We start from the raw sequence: 21,644 nt of genomic DNA on the forward strand, positions 1-21,644 counted from the left end.
AAGTTACATGCTGTACATGGAATTTACTTACACGGAAGATATTTCCGTTTGAATTTCTTCACAAAACCTTCATCTGTCTTCTTTACTGTTCCAAAGACAAGGTCATAATAATATGTTAAACAAGTTTTTAGAAATTAATTTTAAGTTTCCTTTTATTTCGCATTTTCTTTTTCTTCTTGTACTAATGTTGTCCCTGAACCAGAGCATTCTTCACGTCTTCTATTTATTAAAAAAAATTGAATCAACAAATTATTATGTTGCGCAAAAACATCATGAAGGCCTTCGAATAAGAACATTAGTTCCTTTCTACAGAATATTTTGCAAGCATTGTTTCCACTTTGAGAGCAGTATGGTAATGTTTTTCTATCTGTACCGATCTAGTTTTGTAATTGAATAAGGGCTTTTTTTTTTAACATGTATCTTCCATGTGTAATTTATTTCTTTTGATCAAACAAAGTATTTGTTATCCCTTGAGTTGGCCAAAATGGAAGAGTTAATGTTATACCTTCCTACCAATTCGGGTTCAAACCTCTTTTAGAACATCTGCCCACCGCACGGGAGTTGCCTAGTGCGTCTTACCCTCCGTTCCTGTGCTTATTACTACAATCCCTTGTCAGCCAAAAAAAAAAGTATTGGTTGTTCTGTGCTAGAATGTGCATAGTTCTCTTCTTTAAAGAAAATGATAGTGTAATTTACTATAAAGATGATATTTAGACTTAAGTTATTACTACAAGGTATTGAATGATTGTTGCAACAACCAGAGCTCAACTACTAATTATAACTTCTAATTGCTTATGGTAGCAATAGCTAAGATACCATATAAAGATGATCTTAAGTTATTACTACATGGCATTGAATGATTGTTGCAACAACCAGAGCTCAACTACTAATTATAACTTCTATAAGCTCAAACTAGATATATTCTTGAAACATGATGTAATTGCTTATAGTAGCAATAGCTAAGATACCAATAATCAAAGGCAGAATCTCCTCAGCTGATTTAAGGAATTCACCAAATATACTTCTTGTTTAAGCTTTTTATTTGAACCCCCACCATGTTACTTCTCTCACACGAAAAGAGAAAAATGACAGCCCTCCTACAAATCAAGCAAGAAAGCAAATCATTTTTTCATCTCTACCAAAGCTCTTAGTAATATCTTTTTTTTAAAAGGAGCTAAGAATCAGTGAGGAATGTTAACGTAGGCATAATGTAGAATCCAAATTTTAGTCTTCTAATAATAATTAATATGTGCAGGGCTACAAATTTGAATGGATAAAATAATCATTCAAAATATTTATGTGAAAGATAAGAAAATAAATAATAGACACTATTATTATATCTCAAAACAGTAGAAGAAAGTCACACTACAATAAAAGCTTACTAACTCTTCCAGACTCTCTAAAGAAAATATCATAACCGATGCTTTATTTATAACTAATCAGACTTGTTCGGTAAGCAACCACTTACATCAACAATTATCCAATAAAACACATATTTTTAATTAACACAATTACAAAAAACCTGACTCCAATAAAACTAGCAAATAAATAATAGAAACTTCTAGTTTTTGGTTTATTTTGCCAACATATAACACATGGATTTAGTCCTTGCCGACCTCTCACAGTCTCACTATAAGTCTGAAGATGGTTTTTCTTTTTTCTTTTTTCTTTTTCCTTTTTGGATCAGAAATCATCATCTTCATGATCCTCCAGCTCCCATGATCCATCTGCCTGTTGAACCATGCCTTTATTCTGAATACACCACCAAGAAACCGGTACACAATGTTCATCCTTTAATACATCCATATATTTGTTAAGAAGTGCAACATCACGATTCACCACCAGCTTGAATCCTTCTTGAAGCCCTTGTTTTCCCGCGACTCCATGCATGTAGCATTCCAGGCTATGCCAAGATGACAAATTTCCAGGATTTTTCAGGTACTTTGATTTAGTTGTATCAATTCGCAACTCTTCGCCGACATCGGCATAACCTAGCAATGGATAATTTGGAACAACATCTAGGGAATTATGAATGCGTAGGACTCGAAGGTTTTGTTGCTGAGAGAACACCTTTTTGAAGCCCTGCCCCCCAACTCGAGGGCTCGCGTACACAAAGGCTGTGACAGGACAAGCCTTGCCTGGATTCTCTAGAGATTTGTTGAATCCATTAGCAACTATGTCCACCGCATTAAGGGTTGCCACCGCGGCACCCAAGCTGTGACCTGTTACAGTTATACTAATTTCCTCATCTTTGAATTCCTCCACCAGCCTCCTGACCTCGTCCAGAACCTTAAACATACATACCACAGGAGCAAAAAATTAAACTTCGTACCCAAAAATAAAAACTGAATAGTGTTGCCAAAAACAGCCCTAATTTAGAAAAGGAAAATGTTATTTGCCCTCCCATCAACTGTTTTATCATATAGTCAAATAAATGAAAATTATATGATTAAAATAATAACAGAAGTGTGATTAACAAAAATAATAGTGCAAATAATATTTCCCCAAAAGGAAAATGTGATCTTTTACCTGGTCTCTAGCACTGGTCTTGTTGAAAGGTGATCTTGAATCATCTGTTGTGTAGATGGAGTACCAACCTTGATGCACCTTAGGATCATCATTTTCACCGAAAATCTTAGGTGCTGAGACTAAAACAAATTCAAGATCATTAACCCATTCCAAACTCCTAACTGTTCCTCTCCAAGCAATCACAATATCCCTTCTTCCTAGTGCAACTTTTCCTTCATCTGTCGCCACAGCAACATAACCCATCCAATTTGATTCCTTGCTCCATGCCTCTCTTGAGAACGATTTTAAGATAAAACCCTCAGGAAGTTGGATCGATGATGTCGCGTACAGGTATTTTGTCACACGATACTTAAAGGGATTGCCATTCTCAAGGCCAACCTTAGCGAAAAGATCTTTCTTTGCATAGAGGCAACTTCCTGCATACCTTGATGCCTTCTCTGCATTGAAGGAATCGTAAGTTGCTTGAGCCATTTCTCCATAGTGAATGATGTATTGACGAAGATCGTAATCGAGAGGATCCAATAGGCCATCCCAGTTGTTATTGCCGCCGAGAACTTCCCATCTTTTGTCTATGCTATCCATCTTTTTATCTATGGTATTGGAATCTATATTTTGGTCAGTGCTATCTGATTTTTGGGTCTTTTTTTTTTTTGTTTGAACCAATTCATCGTATTGCTTATATTTATAACCTACCCGTGTTGTGAATTTGTAATTCTTGGTCTTCAGGATGAGCTCATCCTATACACAAGTGAGGTTTCCTTGTTCAACTTTGCACATTCCTGCACGTTTTGTCCGTCAGACTGTTGATTAACCTCATCCCTTCAACTTTTGTGACCAACATGAATGAGTGAGTCAGTTCTCAGTTAGCTGCGTTGACAAATTTGAAGGATAATGGTGAAATCAACCCAAGTAGTATTATTTCCAATCAATTCCTGGTGTAAATTTTGCGTAACACTTGTTTTATAACCTTTGGTTCGGGGAACTTGATAGTGAAGTTTAACCCAAATTTGTCCAAAAATGTTGGCTTTCAATTTATTATTGTACGAGACGTGTAACAATATTAGTTTGACAAATAACATGAGACAGTTCTCAAGTCTAAAGCTGCCAACTGAACTTGCATTTTGTTTAGATGTACAATGAGTAAGACTAATGGAGTACTGCACGAAATGGACAAGTTTGACATGTAGTGAATTGCCTATCTTCTTTAACTATGACAGTTCACTACCTTAAATTTCTTTAAAAACTTTTCAAATCAATTATTTTCTTCACTTGGAAAATCCATGTTATTACTAGAAAAGGATAATTCCTTTAACATAACATTTTTAAACGTTCACAGATATTTTAACCTTGGAGCATCGTTCAAGTTAACTATTGTTACAGATGAGTTGAAAGAACTCTTAGATTTATTCTTAGTAATTAGACATTTACATGCGTAGCTGCGTCAGTTAACTTCTCAATTCTACATAACACTTGTTTGTTAATCATCACTAGAGAAACTTCACCTTGAATGTTGCTTTATTACTTATTATAGTATCAAACGCATAAGATATACAGCTTGATAGCTAGTATGAGAAGATTCGCATGGCGATAGCCGCCCGTTCAATTTGCACATATGTTTATTTGTATTGAGTCAGATACGGTGAGAGCACGGATTTGCCAGCTAAATTTTTCATGTGGAGAATTGACTGTATAGGTATTTTATTCCATGGCCTATCCGTTTAACTGTGACATGTAATTAACTTAATTCGGCAAATACTTTTCAAATTTAGGCTTTGCTTGATAATTTAATTTTGCACTTGAATTCAACGAGTTTGGACCTTATTATATTCAAACACGTTTAATAATAAAAAATAGAATATATTAATTAATTAAGCGGCACTAAATTATCTAAGCAAAATTTACTCTAAAAAATAAGTAATAGGATGTTCACTTATCATTTAATGTAAAATATGCTTAAATTTTAGAATTTTAGTACTTAACAATTCAATAATTTAATGAATTTTAATTTCAAATTTTAATTTAATCAAACGCATCCTAAGAATTTCTTGAGTGGAAATCCGTGCTATTACTAGAAAATGATAAGTATTACTTGAATGTATGCACAGTCTAGCACGTTCACAAATTATTTTTACTTTGGAGAATACTTCAAGTTACGAATTTTAGGTTTATTCTTAAGTGGGACTTTTAAATGAGTAGAGATTCATTCTCACGTTTCCTTCAATCACTTACTCTATTCTCAGCCGCTTCAACCACCTGTTATTTTGACCATGCAATTTGGAGATCATAGTCGTGTACAAGATGCACCGGAACAATTGCGCTCTTTTACCACACCATTAATAGCGCTGCTAACTAGTCAAGCTGCTTGCAAGTAGCTCGTAAGTGACTCGATCAAATGATTAGTTTGAATTCAATTTTATCGAGTTTGAATTTAAGTTCGAATAACTCCATGCATATATCAAGTCAAGTTCGAACCTTTATTTGTATTTATATTATATATACTCATAGAATATGCATGGAGTTATTCGAAAGGACAAATAAGTGTCTATGTTTTGTATAATTTATTATAAGTTTTGTCTACTCAATAAAATTCTTAAATGGTAAAAAAGTAATATTGTAACAACTAAAAAAGAGACAAGAATTTTAGGTCATTTACCATAATTTTTCGAGTTTTTTTTTCAAAATTTTCAAGTTTTATTTCAATTCTTGGAGCTTGTTAAGATTTGAGACTAATCTCGGGCCTTAATGAGTCGAGTCAAGTTTGGAAATGCATACTGACAGGTTAAGTTGAGCTACATAATTTTCTATTCATTCGACTTGAGTTCGAATTTGAGTAGATTTATGTTGCATCAGAATTCGAGTTTGAACATAGCACTATTCGAACTTGACTCGACTCATTAATACCTCTATACATTAATTTGTCTATGCAAGTATCCATACAATTCCTACATCATTATAATAAATTTCCAACGTTTGAATGGTAGGTTTTGGCCTAATATGTGCCTTTGCACATTTTTGGAGTCTAAGGTCAACTCCTGTCGATTCAAACTTGCAAGTAATCTATCTATAAGCATAGAAATACTGTAGTAAGTATTATCCATAAAATTTGTCAAATTTCTTTTATGAAATTGCCACAAATTATTGACCTGGACAAAATTTGAGAAAGAAATATCGACCTAATATAATTAAAACTCAAATTGACATCTCAAAAATAAAATATTTCATGCACAAATTCCACTTACCAAGGTTGTTTTATCTCTTAATATTCAGGTAAAGTTTGTCTGAGATGCAAAGGCTGTAAAGGGAAGAAAATCAAGCAAATGTCCATGTCTGCATTTCCTTCCCATTCTTGAAGTCGACAGCGGATCTTTTTTTTTTCCTTTTGGTAATAGATATTAGGTTTCCAAACCTCTCGGGCTACGACTTTTCTTGAGGGCTTATCAAACGAGCTCAAGTAAGTCTTTGCTTAATATTCCACCCAGTTGCGAAGTGACGATGCTTGCAAGTTCCGTAGGACCACGTCTGTCTAAATTGTAGTGAATCCACAATTGTTGGGTATTTATTCTTTTTTGGCGTTCTAGGGGTGGGTGTGGGTCGGGTACCTATCCCGTCCACCATTTGATTGATCCGACCCGTACCTTACAGGTCAGCTATTTTGTGATTCTTACTCACCCCGCATATTAGCAGGTATCCAATTATAAAGTATCCGCTGAAATAGAGTCGGGTCAACCGGTACCCGATCCGCCCCACTTATCATTTAATTTTTAAATAAAAATTATTTATACTAATTTAATTTTATATTTTACACATTCATCTAAGATTTAATAAAGATTTCTTTCTCAAAAAATGTTTCCCACAAAGAAACAAGCATATGAAAAGAATACAAGATAAAGGAAAAAAATTAAAAGAATTCAAAATCAATAAAAGTTTGAAATAAGTTGCACATTTTTTTAAATATATGTTCCACATTAATTAAACTCTTTTTTATAAAACATAAGATCATGACCTCTACAAATGAATCTTGTAAATAAATTATAGTCTCTCATATTTGTAATTCAATTTGTTCAATGAAATTACTTATTTAGTTCTAAATTATTATTTTATAGTATGTATATAAAATAAAAAATAAAAAATATATATATGCCTGGCGGGTCGGGTACTTGTGGATTTTTAATTATGTGACCCTAACTCGCCCCGCATCTTAGCAGGTACCTGACCTTAGTTTGACCCGATCAAATAATACAAATCAAGTATCCTAATTTTCGGAATGGGTCGGATCGGATATGACGGGTTTTCGAGTTAGCGGATAATTTTGCCCACCTTTATCCTTGACAATGATGCGATTGGAAAGCAAATAATTTGCAGATTTTTTCTTATTAATCCCTAAACAAGATTTCTTTACTACTACTTTATCTTTCTAAATACTTTTGTATCTTACAAGCATCAAATTACAAAAATTGTTATGATAAATAATAAAAAAATTCAATTAATCACTTAGAAGTTTGTAAACTACCTTATTACTAATAAAACTATTGGAAATAAAATTACAACTTAATGTCATAAATGTTTCTTTTACTCCCCTACTCCCACTTTGATAATTTTGTTTTCCTTTTTCATTTGTTCCAAATTATAATCCACCTTTCAATTAAAGAATATAGTTAACTTTTAACTTCTTTAAAATACCCTTATTTAATATACATTGTTATCAGTAAATATAGCCTAACTTATTGAATATAGTCAATTTTTCACCAATAATTGTTCCGATGGATTAAGCGGTTTATGGATAAAACTGGTGCACCTTGGAAAGTGGGAGGAATTTAATAGCAGTTACCCGATGTATTGGATTGATAACAACTTAAAGGATGATCACATGGGCTGATTTGAAGAATATAAGTGGCAAATCATGTTTCAACTGCTAACTTATTTAGCATTGATGGCAAAGAACCAATTTTGCTGTACTGGGGAGAGAACAAAATTGGAGACAAAGATACAAGCAATTCATAGCCAACCAGAGCAATTACAGAAGGCAGGGGAAAGGCAGCAACGAGAGAACCAGAGGACATCAAATACATTGCCTGACAGAAGCCTCCAGAGGCACGGATAAAAATTAATGTGGATGGAACTTGTAGTGGAAATCTGGGAGCAGCGGATGCAAGCGGATTAATTAGAGACCAGTGGGGAATATGGAGAGGGGGATTCCTGGCAAATGTGGAAACCACGACCAACATTAGTGCAGAATTATGGGCTACACAGCGTGGGCTAAAATTAGCCTGGAATATGGGATTTAGAAAGGTCGTTTTGGAAACTGATTCTAAAGCTAGTTTAGAGCTTCTATCAAAGCTGCCCCCTGACAGTCCACATCACAACCAGATAAGGCAAATACTGAGCTTTGTGGAGCAACAGTGGAAATGCAGATTGCAACACCAGTGGAGAGAAGGGAACCAGTGTGTGCTGATTTCTTAGCAAGGGAGCACCTATACTCACACCCAGGAGGAAAGTTTCTTGCTGCACCACCAGTCGACATAGGAGCCTGCTAACTCGAGATGTGATGGGCGTTGCTATGCCTAGACTTGTATCTGTGTAATATGGCCTTAAGCCTCCCAGTAGACCGCAAAAAAAACTACAAAACTATTATACTAAATAATAGAAAATTTCAATTAATCAATTAGAAGTTTGTAAACTATCTTATTGCTAATAAAACTTTGAATAAATCTTATACACACCGACAATGTATATACTATCACTGTTGAATCTATGACATATATGCAGAAGTTAAATTTTAAATTCAAATTCTGCATAGTTGTCATTCATCAAATACTGACAGGAAAAATTAATCCTAAAACTTTTGGGAATAAAGTCACAACTTAATGTCATAAATGTTTCTTTTACATACTTTAACTTCTTCCCTACATATATATGTACGGAGAAATATAGCTTTGGTCTCCAATGTTTGGCCTATGTGTTAAATTGGTCCCAATATTTCCGATCAAAACAAATTTAGTTCCTAAAGTTTGTGATTTAGACAGATTTAGGGCAATTACTTGAAATGGAACAATGATTGATGGCCAATATCAAATTGCCGTTAGTCAACATTTTGACTTCACACTTTTGGTCCCTAAAGTTTGTGATTTCAGGCTTTTTTATTACAGTTAATGGAAAATAATCATAACTAATGGTCTCCAAAGTTTGTGAACTGAATTAAATATACAATAAATATGATCCTAAATTTCTATAAAATTTCATAAAACACTTTATATTGGTACAATATAATTGTAGCCTAAATAGCATATTTTTATTAAATAAGCTATAATTGGATGATGTTATACCAATAATAAATAAAATATAAAGTAGTGGAAGAAAAAGAGAATTCTAGTTTTATAATTTAAGTTTATTAGAGTTATTACTACAAAAATTGTTACATGTCTTGTGCACATAGACTTCAAATTCTTGTAATTATAAAACCAAGTGATAGTAAGTTTCAATGTGGAGTAATTTTAGGAATTCTTAAGAAAACTATCTTTTATATTTTGTTCTCTTTCCTATCAATTAAAAGCTAATGTCCTTAAAGCATTTAATTTAATATCTATGTATCGTGGTAATCATTACTTGTTTTGCCCAAAAATAATATATATATATATATATATGTGTGTGTGTGTAGTTCTTTCTTCAACGAAAATGATAGTGTAATTTACTATAATGATGATCTTTAGACTCAAGCGATTACCACTAAAACTATTTCCTTCAACTGGCATTGAATGATTGTTGCAACAACCATTGCTTAACTACTAGTTATAACTTGTATAAAGCTCAAGCTGTTACATTCTTGATACATGATGCAATTGCTTATAGTATTGCCCGTGGAGTAAGCAATAGCTAAGATACCAATAATCAAAGGAAGAATTTCATGAGCTGATTTAGGGAATTCACCAAATATACTTCTTGTTTAGGCTCTTTGTTTGAACCACCCACCATGTTACTATGACAATCCTCCTACAAATTGAGCATGAAAGAAAATCATGTTTTCATCTCTACCAAAGCTCTATTAGTAAAATCTTATTTTAAAAAATAGAAAAAAGCTAGGAATCTATAAGGAATGTTAACGTACACATAACACATGAATCAATCCTTGCCAGCCTTTCACAGTCTCACTATAACTTTAATCCTAAGGTAATTAAATTTCATACTAGAAATTCAAGAACTGAAGATGATTTTTTTTTTTTTTTGTCCTTTTTGGATCAGAAATCATCATCTTCGTGATCCTCCAGCTTCCAAGATCCATCCGACTGTTGAACCATGCCTTTATTTTGAATACACCACCAAGAAACCGGTACACAATGTTCATCCTTTAATGCATCCATATGCTTGTTAACAAGTGCAACATCACGATTCGCCACCAGCTTGAATCCTCCTTGAAGCCCTTGTGTTCCCGCAATTCCATGCATGTAGCACTCTAGACTATGCCAAGATGACAAGTTTCCAGGACTTTTCAGGTACTTTGATTTCGTTGTGTCAATTCCCAACTGTTCACCAACATCGGCATAACCTAGCAATGGATAATTTGGAACAACATCTAGAGAATTACGAATACGTAGTACTTTAAGATTTTGTTGCTGAGAGAACACCTTTTCGAAGCCCTGATCCCCAACTCGAGGGCTCGCGTATACGAAGGCTGTGACAGGACAAGCCTTGCCTGGATTTTGTACAGATTTGTTGAATCCGTTAGCAACTATGTCCACTGCGTTTAGTGTCGCCACCGCGGCACCCAAGCTGTGACCTGTTACAGTTATACTAATTTCCTCACCTTTGAATTCCTCCACCAACCTCCTGATCTCGTCCAGAACCTTAAACATATACACCACAGGAGCAAAAAATTAAACTTAGTACCCAAAATAAAAACTGGAAATGGTTACCAAAAACAGGCCTAATTAAGAAAAATACAATGATGGGGTAGTTTCAAATTTTACCTGGTCTCTAGCACTGATCTTGTTGAAAGGTGATCTTGAATCATCTGTAGTGTAGATGGAGTACCAACCTTGGTGCACCTTAGGATCATCATCATTTTCTGTGAAAATCTTAGGTGCTGAGACTAACACAAATTCAAGATCATTAACCCATTCCAAACTCCTAACTGTTCCTCTCCAAGCAATCACAATATCCCTTCTTCCTAATGCAACCTTTCCTTCATCTGTCGCCACAGCGACGTAACCCATCCAATTCGATTCCTTGCTCCATGCCTCTCTTGAGAACGATTTTACGATAAAAGCATCAGGAAGTTGGATAGATGATGTCGCGTACAAGTATTTTGTCACACGATACTTGAAGGGATTGCCATTCTGAAGGCCAACCTTAGCGAAAAGATCTTTCTTTGCATAGAGGCAACTTCCTGCATACCTTGATGCCTTCTCTGCATTGAAGGAATCGTAAGTTGCTTGAGCCATTTCTCCATAGTGAATGATGTATCGACGAAGATCGTAATCCAGGGGATCCAATAGACCATCCCAGTCGTAATTGCCGCTGAGAACTTTCCATCTTTTGGCTATGCTATCCATCTTTTTATCTATGGTATTGGAATCTATATTTTGGTCAGTGCTATCTATTTTTTTGGGCCTTTTTCTGAAACAATTCTTAAAATTCCCCATAACTAATCTATTCAAGTTTTTATTTTGTACTTCTTGCTCTTCAGGATGAGCTCACCATATATATATATATATATATATATATATATATATATACACACGCGAGGTTGCTTCCGACATTCCCCAACCCCACGTATACGCCATGTATATATATACATATTTATAAACTAAAAAAACTAGCAACTGTTGATCAATCTCATTCCTCTAACTTTGTATAATCAACAAGTTGGATTTGTTGATAAACTTGAAGAATTATAGTCAAATCAACTATAATGTTATTGAATTCGTAAAATCAATTCTGGAGCAAATTCTGCTAAATACTTGTTTGTTTAACCTTTGAATCGGGGAACTTGATTATGACCTTAAAGTTTAGCCCAAATTTATACAAGAGTGTTGCTTTTTTTAACTTAATATTGTACAAGACGTGTAATAAATTGAGTTTAAAAAAAAACATGAGACATTTTTCTAAACTAAAGCCGCCAACTGAATTTGCATTTAAGAGTAAGAAAAAATGAATGCACGAAATGGCCAAGTTTGACACGTGGACAGTTAAGTATTTTATCCCCTTGCCTATCTCATTTAATCATGACATGTAATTACCTTAATTCCTCAAATTCTCTTTAGAGTAAATTACAAATAAGCCTCCTATAGTTTTATCTATTATCACATGATCCCCTACCGTTTCAAAATATCTGCTTCATCCTTTTATGGTTTCATGTAAGATGAAAACTTGACGGAAAATAATCTATATAATGTCATTAGTTGAAATACCAGTAGTACCCTTAATTAAATGTTAAATCAAATGATAATTTAATCACCTTATATAAAATCACAAGAGAATTATATGGATAAATGCAAAAATTGCAGGATTTAATGTGGATATTTATGTAAATATAAGGGTGTTAAATAGATATTATGATTTAATTACACGCAATTCTATAGTGCGTCTCGTCTAATCTCCGTAACTGATTATATATTCCATCCATTTTTTACTTTATATAAAACCAAATGGGGGTTGTATGACTATTTTGAAATCTTAAGGAGATCATCTATCATTATGTAAAGTCATGTGAGGGGTTATATGTACTTTAACCTACTTTTTAATTTAATGCCCCTTTAGGGGAAACTTATGTTTTTACTATAAAAGAATTTTATCCTTTGCACATTCTACACGTAACCTTGGAGCATCATTCATGTTACAGATTGTCATATAATAAGTTTTTTTTTTTAATTATGCTACGTAATAAGTTGAAAAACCTCAAACCTCTGTTCTTAGTAATTGGACAATTACATGTGTAACGATTCATAATCTTGTATCCCTCAATAACTTCTTTAATCTACCAAACGCTTGTTTTTTAACCCATGACTAGAGAAACTTCATCTTGAAGTTTATCCCAAATATGCACAATAATATTGCTTTATTACTTATTATAGTTTGAATGACTAAGATATATAGCTTGATATATAACTAATAAGAGATGCTTCTCATGACTAAAGCCGCCCACTCAATTTGCATCTATTTTCATTTATGTTGAGAGAGATATAATGAGAGCACGGAATTGTCAAATTTGACATGCAGAGACTTGTCAGGTATTTTAGCCCATGGCCAATCTGTTTAACACTTTAATTATGACATCTCACAAACTTAACTCCTCAAATACTTTTCCAATTAAGACTTTTCTTCACTGGGAAACCCATGTTATTACTAGCAAATGATAAGTATAACTTGAATATATGGATATGCTAATATGTTCAAATAACACTTTTACTTTGGAGAATCCTTCAAGTTTCAAATTTTATTTGATAAGTTAAAAAGATTTCTTGGATTTATTCTTGACTAGGACATCCTTATGAGTAAAGAAATGATTCATTCTCATGTTCCCCTCAATCACTTCACCATTCTTAGCCACTTCAACCACACATTTTTATTAATTTTTACCATGCAATTTGACGATCATAGTCGTGTACAAAATGCATTGGAACAATTGCTTTCTTATACCACGTCACCAATTTGTCCATGCAAGTAACCATACAATTCCTACGTCATTATTTCATTTTGGCAAGTTTCCAAGATTTGAATGGTGTGGCTTTGGCCGACCATGTCCGTTCACATATTCTTGGAGTCTAAGGTCAACTTCTGTTGATTCAAACTCGCAAGTAATCCCAATTATCAACACTATCTATACCATAGAAGTACTGTAGTAAGTACTATCAATAAAATTTGTCAAATTTCTTTCATGAAATTGCCACAAATAATTGGCCTGGACAAAATTTGAGAAAGAAATATCGGCCTAATAGAATTAAAACTCAATTTGACATCTTGAGAATAGAATATTTCATGCACAAATTCCAACTTAATTGCCAAGGTTGTAGTTTATCTCTTAATTTTCAGGTGAAGGTTTTTCTGGGATACAATGGCCATAAAGGGAAGAAATAGAGCAAATGTCAGTGCCCGCATTTCCCTCCACTCTTGATGTTGATATCGGATTTTTTTTCTTTATTGGGGTTATAGATATTAGGTTTCAAAATCGTTCAAAAATAATCCATCTAAGGCTTTTCTTGAGGACTTATCAAACGAGAGCTCAAGTTAGAAAGTCTTTGCTTTGAAGTCGACCCAACTGCAAGGTGACGATGCTTGCAAGTTTCACAGGAACACGTCTGTCGAAATTGTAGGAATGATAATTCGAATGTCCATTTCTTGGTAACTCCACTTAATTCCGTTAATAGATCCACAAACTTTAGTTATACTAAGATGCAGCATGATAAAAGAAAGTATGTTCCCTTAAGCTAAGTGCAATGTCTTTGAATTGCCCTAGCTAAATACTCCCTTCATCTCATTCAAATTATCATACTTTTCATTTTGAGATGTACTAAAATATAATGGATAAATCTTATATACACTGACAGTGTTATCTATCAAAATCAAAATTACTTTTGATCTCTTTTTTCATCGTTATCCCTAACTTTATCTATATTTCAAATTTGAAATTTGAAGTTTCAAAGATAAATTTAGAAACAAATCCACTAACATCATCATCAACCCACTATTCTTAAAAAGTTGAAATCCAAAAATGCAACAAACAATTTGGGACGGAGGGAGTAACTTGATTAATTGTATTGTCTTTGTACTATTTGTTGTTGTAAATGTATTAATGATATTGGATCTTGTAACACAAATGGTACTATTTTTTCTAGTCTGTCCTAATTACTTTATCACGCACACTTTCTATTTTGGCACATCACATACTGTAGAACTCAAAAATTACACGCATAAGTATAGGAGGTCACAAATTTCATAAGAATCATGTATGGAGAGGCAATTAAATAAATCAACAATATAATATCCATTATATATCAAACTTTCACACTTCTCAATTAAAAATAATAATAAAGCTCTCTATTTATAAACTAGATGACATGATAAACAAGTTTTAACAGCCACAATAAATTACTTAATAAATTACCAATTCCTAAATAATAAACTACTATATTTGACTTCAATAAACTACTAAAAACTTAATTTGAGTAAAATACTAGTATTAAATAATAACGTAGAGATTTCTATTTTTAGACTTGATTTAACATGCCAACGCATACCTCATGTTACCATTCCAATAGAGTTAATGATATAATCTACATATAGTAAATTTGGTACTTTTCAGAAACTTTAACCAATAAAATTTGTCTTTCTATTTTATCTGCTAGGCTAATTCAAGTACGGCAAAGTTCATTTGGTTAAAAGTCCACTAATAGTTTTCCAATTTAAATTCCAGAGTTCCGGGATGAATTGATCTCCAAACAAGTACTTCGCACGCTTGAAGAAGTGGTCTTTGACAAGTCGGACAATGAACTTGGTCCCTTCAAGAGTGAAAAGTAGAACCCCCCGGGCCCCCAAAAAATATGGTCTCGTTTGGCAGACAAGTTTTTTACCAAATTTATCTGTTACAAGTTTTTTTAAAAATTTTAGCCACAGTAAATTCAAAAAACTTCTCAAAATTTTTAAATTATACACTTCAAAATATTTAAAAAAAACACACTTCAAAAATTTTTTTAAAAACTTCTATAGTAAGCTACCGTAAAATTTTAGATAAACACAAAAAAAACTCATTTACCAAATGGGATCATAGTTTCTTTCACAGTTTATTGATATATTCGTAATTACCTCCTCTTCTTTTTTTTTTTTAGGTGAGGTGATTACACACGTTAGTATTTGAATCTTTCGTTGGAACTGTGTGCTGCACTTCAATCTGCCCTGTTAAATGCACCTCATAGGGTTGTAAAAATATGATAGGACATTAATAATACCTGCCTATGTATATGAATTGTAATACTATTTACACCACCAACTGTGCTTTTGATGGAGCAAGTAGGACTGGGTATTGTTGAGGCACTAAATTTCCATCATACCAAACAGACAAAGTCTATTGGAGAAATGGACACCCTGCCCTAGCTGCACCTAAAGAAGTATACATGTTTGCACATCGCTCAACAAAGTAGCCCCCCATGCATTCATGGTTCACCAAACAGGACCCAAGACAATCTGGGCTACAGATGACAACGAATCGAATGTTTGGCAATCTAGGACTGCCTAGAGGCCCATCTGTAAATCATTTGTCCAGAGAGTTTGGACCCAGATCATCTTCTATCCCTTTTTGGGGAAAGCACCCAGCACTGGCAGCCAGGTGTTGGAGTAAATCAGTAATGTTCCAGTTATGAGTTCCTATCGCACAGTTTTCAAACTCTTTCCAGGTGATAGCTTGAATACAGGACATGACATGACATGAGATTTTATTACATATATTCTAATGATTAATGTGCATGATCAATAATTTTGGAACAACTACAATGCATCAAATAACCACTGGGCCTTTGGCCGGTGGCCACCACCTACTTGGTGAGGGTGGGAGGCAAGGATTCGAACCTTATCTCTCGAAATCTTGCCTTCCACCAAAAATATCACATTTCTGTGAATTGTTTTCAAAAAATTCAAGTGAGTGTGCTGTGCATCCGTCTGAGCCGGTGATAGTTCAGTCCCCTTCAATTTATTCTTGGTCCTCTTTAAACCCGCCCCCTTTCCCTTAGCGTAGGATAGATTAGATTTATCGTCTCCGGTATCAAAAAAAAATACAATGCATCAAATGCTTCATAGTCTCGCCAAAAGGAATGTAAAAGGAATAACATGAATGTATCTCACATATGTCATGTCCGGAGCCGCATTCTGTTGAGGGCGCCTCAACTTTAGTCGTTATTAACAATACAAGTAAAAATTCTTCCCTTCTCTTACAACTGTGCCCCTTCAACTTTTTCAGATTTTCACTTTTCGATCACATTACCTCCTCTTAAACGTTAAAATATGCTTAAATTGCCCCTTGCTAAGATTATTCGAAGTACCAAAGCATGTTACCTAATTGAAGGAAAAATGTGAAACAATTATGGAGGCAACTGCATAACATTAGTTTAAAGATCAATAACATATTTTTCTTCGTAACGAAGTGCATTACAACTTCTCACATCCTTTTTGTTCTCAACTACCAGATTCAAAATTTGATCTTTAAACCTAACAACGAGGAGAGCTCCACTGGGCTAACAACGTTAGTGATTTTGGATGTATTACAACTATGATTTTTGTACGCATCAAATTTTACACGTATAACTTTAATTACTATTGCGTGCGTCTACTCATCACGGGAACTTGCCTGCACTTAGCCTTGTCTTTATATTGATGAGAATACATATTTTAGAGCACGGATGGATGACCCTGCAATTCTCGCTAACCAATGCAACAGACACAAACATCAAGAAGACAAATATTGTAGATATAATTAACAGTTAACGTTCAAAATTGCACGAAAGGTTTTTGAATATTGCTTTCTTAATGTATAAATTTGTTGTTTTGGTACCTACACACGTGAAGTTAGAGCTGACGTTTTCTTTACACAAATTGTAGCTAACAATTGCAAAACTCTACATCCGCAGACCATGCACATTTAATGGTCGATGGGTAATTGCAGACTCTTAAGGGGGAGATGGGTCGGGGTTGGAACAGGTACTTTCTGACTCTTAGTCCGGATTTCATTTCTTTTCTCCGCTTTTTTTTTTTTCCTTCCAATTCAATCAACATATGCTCATTAAAAAAAAAATTTTCTTGAACTTGTGGAAATTAATGCATTGCCACCAGCAATCCACCGGGACTCGTGAATCCGGCCAACGCGGCCCCGGTCGTGAGGCAGAATAGCTTTCTTGATGTTGATTTATCGTCTCCTGAGCCTGGCAAACTGAATATGATCACTACTGTTATCGCCTACTTCATTTTATCATTTATAGTCCCCACAAAGGAAGATGATCGGTCATCACCCCCCGAGAATCCATGCAATATCTTCACGAGAATTGGATCACCTTCAATTTGGCCATAGCTACCATGAAAAAACAGTACATGCATGACCCCCCTTGGTCGGTGTCCTTATGAAAACATTCATTGATTAACAAAATCAATCCATCTCCTTTTTTTTGACAAGCCATAATAAATAGCTCAAAGGGTTCAAATTGAAGTCAATACAGATATAAACTAGTAGCATGCTTGTTTCACATGTATGATGTATCCCTCGGTGGCCTTTACCTATTTTGAGCATGACTTTGTTCATGAAGTTAACTATTAGCCTAATGTCTATTGATAAGACGTTTAGACTAAGACTAGTACTGGAATTGTAGATTATCATTGGCCAACTCAGACTTCTGCTTCCTGAAAATAGTTGTTGCTTTGTTTTTTTTGATTATAAAAGGGTAAACGTGCTGTGGTTTATTAATGTATGCCCTGAAAAAAACAAAAAGAAAAAAAATGAAGTATAGATCAAAATATTCAGGATAACGACTTCTTGTGGCCTCTTATTTTTATATCTTGAAACATTTATGCATGGGCATACCAAATTATATTTAAGAAACACAACATGTAAAATAATTCCAAACAAGTATACTCCAAAACACGACTATCGATACTCCCAGAGAGGTAATAATAATACACTATCGTTTATCTATCTTTTCCTTTTATTTCAATGTGATCTGGATAGGGAAAAGAATTGTATCATTTGCTTGAGGATTAATTTTACCCTGAAACCATATGGGGTAAACGTAGAGGAAGAACTGAACTGAAGTTTGAGAAATTCGATGTGATCGCCAATTGGTCAGAGCCAGAAATTTTGCTTGGGGGAGGGGTAAATAATAGAGGATGTAGAAATTCAAAATAATGAAGCAAAGAAAGTATCTCAAATTACATTCCAAATTCAAAGTACCTTAACTAGCATTTAATACTAGGACAAATCTTAAACAAAACAGTCAAAATCAAACTCTCTATCATTTTATTCTTTAGCAATTCGAGTTTTAAGCGATGAAAATATTATTTTATTATCACTCACTACGTAGAAAATTATGAGTGGTTATACTTTTTTGCAAAAAAAAAAAATAGAATTCAAAGAAATTAAGTTTGATTTGATACTAAAGTATAATAATATAGAAAAAAAAATCACATATTACCATATTGCATTAAAGTTAGGTGTTAAGAATAATAATCTCCACTTAAGAATAATTCTTTAAATAAAGAATAATTAAAGATTGAAAATATAATAGAGCAATATCTCTAGAGTATTGAAAAATTAGCAATAGTACTGGAATTGGAGTTTAGAGATTGATAGATAAGTTCAAATAAGAAACTTTCACTTTTCATGTTTGTGACAGTGACGTATTGACTTTATATGTTGATTTTATTTTCATTTTTTACTTCTATTTTAATTGGTATTTCAGTTGAGTCTAATTAGGATTTGATCGATACTTTTAATTTATTTAAGAATTAGAGGTTGTTATCTTATGTGAAAGTTATGTAGAGAAAGGATGTGAAAGTTACTATTAATTATTTTGGAGGAGCAAAATTGGAGAATTTTATTAAATTGTTAGAAATAAGTATATACCAAAATAGGATTCACCAAAAATTTTGTTCCCCTCGTGGTGGACCATGATATTACTTCCAGACATATGGAAAGCTGAGTTTTATGCAAAGATCACAGATTGTATGATAGTGAAAACACGTAATCGCCAATATTAACTCTAGAGTATCCCATACATAACTCTCAAAAAAGTTTGTTGATTTGATGAGTCATGAAGCCTTTGCCAACTACATACTACTGGGATGATTTTGCCCAACTGTTTTGTATATTTGACAGATACAGTTCTGCTATTTGGTCACTTTCTCCATAATAAGAAGAATAAGCAATGTTGTTGTTATACTTAGACAATCAATTCTTGGACCAACAAAAGGAAATCACCGACCTTCTGCTCATTGCTTACTCATGTGCTTAATTGGCTAAATCTGCATGTATAGGTTGGCTAAACTATTTTTTCTTGGGTCCCTATTTGGTTCGCATTTGCTATAGAGGTATTCAATATAAACATATTTGGAATGGCCCTTGATATGAAGTAAGATATATTGCATTAGTTACTCCCTTTGTAGTCTTGTGCCATGTCATGTAACTCACAATACCATTTTTTTTTATCAACAAACGACAATATCTTTATATATATTAACACTTGATAATACAAGAATTAATTGCAAAAGGGGCAACAGCCCCTTCATCTATTCTATTTGCTTCTATCAACCAACTTGGGAAGCCATTTACCCAATCTATGTCATTAACTAGCTTTGATGCAAAAAGTGCTAGCCTATGACTTGCTATATTAGATGTTCTAGGCACCCAAGATATTGTGCAGTAATCAAAATAATTTCTACTAAACATTTAAAAAAAAAAGAAGAAGAACAATCTAGACACTGAAAAATGATGTAGTTTACCTGCTTGAAGCTTGAGTTATATTGTCCATTAATGATCTTTAAGGTATATCATAAGTATATATATATATATATATATATATATATATATATATATATATATATATTTGCTCAAGTCTCTGGTTTCTTTTTGAAATATTAATTGTTATCATGTCAAACCATCTTGCCCTTTAAGAATATTCTATTCCACATATGGTAGAGCCAGTGAGTACAAGAGATAATACGTGTACAACTACTAATTTGTGACAATAGATTTGCTATCAACTTCAGATTGCAAATTGCTATAATACAGCCATATTCCAACATATATCAAGATGACTAAGGCACTTAGGGTGTTAAATATTTATCCTCATCATTGTTTAAGGATGACAGGTCTAAACGGACTAAAATGCTGGAAATTCTTGTGGATAATGACTAGGAAGACTGCTAGGTTATATTCGCTAGTATGACTATAAAAATTGTTAAAAATAATTTTTGAATCTAAGACTCCGTTTGGATTGGCTATATTTTCAACAAAAAAAAATTTCAAATACAATGTTACAGTAATATACAATAATTCAAAAAATATCTCATCCATATTAGTATATCAAATATTTCAAAAAAATTTTATAGTAAAAATTTTTTATATACATTGCGACAATAAAATATTTCAAAAACATCCCAAAAAACAGCTAATCCAAACAGAGCCCTTGCTATTTGAGCCCAATGGGTACCCAAGTATTTCCCAAAATTTTTCATCAATTAATGGGTACAATTGGGATTTGTCCCATTTTAAACCCAATATCAAATTCCAGTATCCATCCCGCCCGAAATCCACAACGAATCTTCTGTCCCACACTCTGTGCCACTCTCTGTCCCATTTTTTATTATATTGCTATTTCTCCTACATAAATATCATGTTTTAATTCTTTTTTGTTTCCTTAAGATCTAATAACTATTAATTCATTAAAAAATAAATACAACAGCTTCAAAAAAGTAATATATAATAGAAATTAAAAAATATAGCAGAAAATTCATCAAAAATCTCATTTTTTATGCATTTTGATTTTTTGAGTTTGTTAAATATTGTGTATTACTCAATTAATAGTCATTGGATCTTAAGGAAACAAAAAAGAATTAAAACATGATGTTTATGTAGGAGAAATAGCAATATAATAAAAAGTGAGACAGGGAGTGGCACATGATGTAGGACAGAAGATCCGTTGCGCCCAAAGTCCCTATGGGCATGGGTAACCCATTGGGACTTGGGACAAATTGCATGTCACATATTCAGAAGGCCAAAAAGGATTTACAAATAGGAAGTTACAAAAATCAAAGCCAAATGTTGCCAGCAGAAGAATAAATCATCAATGCAAGTCCATGCAGGCAAGTAGTTCCTAAATGCATTTAATCATCAATCACCCTTGGTTGGCTACGTTACCGGCATCCTTCGTGAAGCCATCCACGATCGGACAATTTTGGGGATGCGGGCAATTTAAGGACCACTTTCATTTATTAGTTCGTTCCCAGCTCTTCTCTGTCACATTCCTTTCTTGCTCTTCGGACGCTAGCTGCTCAAATCTTGCATTGCTTTAGCATTTTCTGCCTCGCCTTTTGAGATGATGATTCAGGCTGCATTTGATTCTTTGATTCTTTCTTTGCAGAATCAAATT

The 21,644-nt window shown here is 33.6% G+C and overlaps 2 protein-coding genes across 4 annotated transcripts; both read right to left on the bottom strand.

Moving 5' to 3' along the window:
- Positions 1-1,400: 1,400 nt before the first annotated feature.
- Positions 1,401-3,295, bottom strand: LOC140035052 (phospholipase A1-IIgamma-like). Its single transcript, XM_072074462.1, has 2 exons — positions 2,530-3,295; positions 1,401-2,289 (listed from the first exon to the last, which is right to left on the bottom strand). The coding sequence occupies exons 1-2, from the start codon at positions 3,109-3,111 to the stop codon at positions 1,684-1,686; spliced, it is 1,188 nt and encodes a 395-aa protein (XP_071930563.1). The 5' UTR covers positions 3,112-3,295; the 3' UTR covers positions 1,401-1,683.
- Positions 3,296-9,439: 6,144 nt separating this feature from the next.
- LOC113731049 (phospholipase A1-II 1) lies at positions 9,440-11,197 on the bottom strand. Of its 3 annotated transcripts, none has more exons than XR_011839017.1 (3): positions 10,491-11,197; positions 9,632-10,367; positions 9,440-9,516 (listed from the first exon to the last, which is right to left on the bottom strand). XR_011839017.1 is itself a non-coding variant. In XM_027256086.2 (3 exons), the coding sequence occupies exons 1-3, from the start codon at positions 11,163-11,165 to the stop codon at positions 9,762-9,764; spliced, it is 1,179 nt and encodes a 392-aa protein (XP_027111887.1). In that variant the 5' UTR covers positions 11,166-11,197; the 3' UTR covers positions 9,440-9,761. The 3 variants fall into 3 exon arrangements, 2 of the variants coding, with proteins under 2 accessions (XP_027111887.1, XP_027111886.1); XM_027256086.2 differs by having other exon boundaries at positions 9,440-10,046; positions 10,149-10,367; XM_027256085.2 differs by having other exon boundaries at positions 9,440-10,367.
- Between the last annotated feature and the right edge of the window lie 10,447 nt (positions 11,198-21,644).

The sequence above is a fragment of the Coffea arabica genome, chromosome 2c, assembly GCF_036785885.1.
Source record: "Coffea arabica cultivar ET-39 chromosome 2c, Coffea Arabica ET-39 HiFi, whole genome shotgun sequence".
In the NCBI taxonomy this organism is placed as follows: Eukaryota; Viridiplantae; Streptophyta; class Magnoliopsida; order Gentianales; family Rubiaceae; genus Coffea; species Coffea arabica.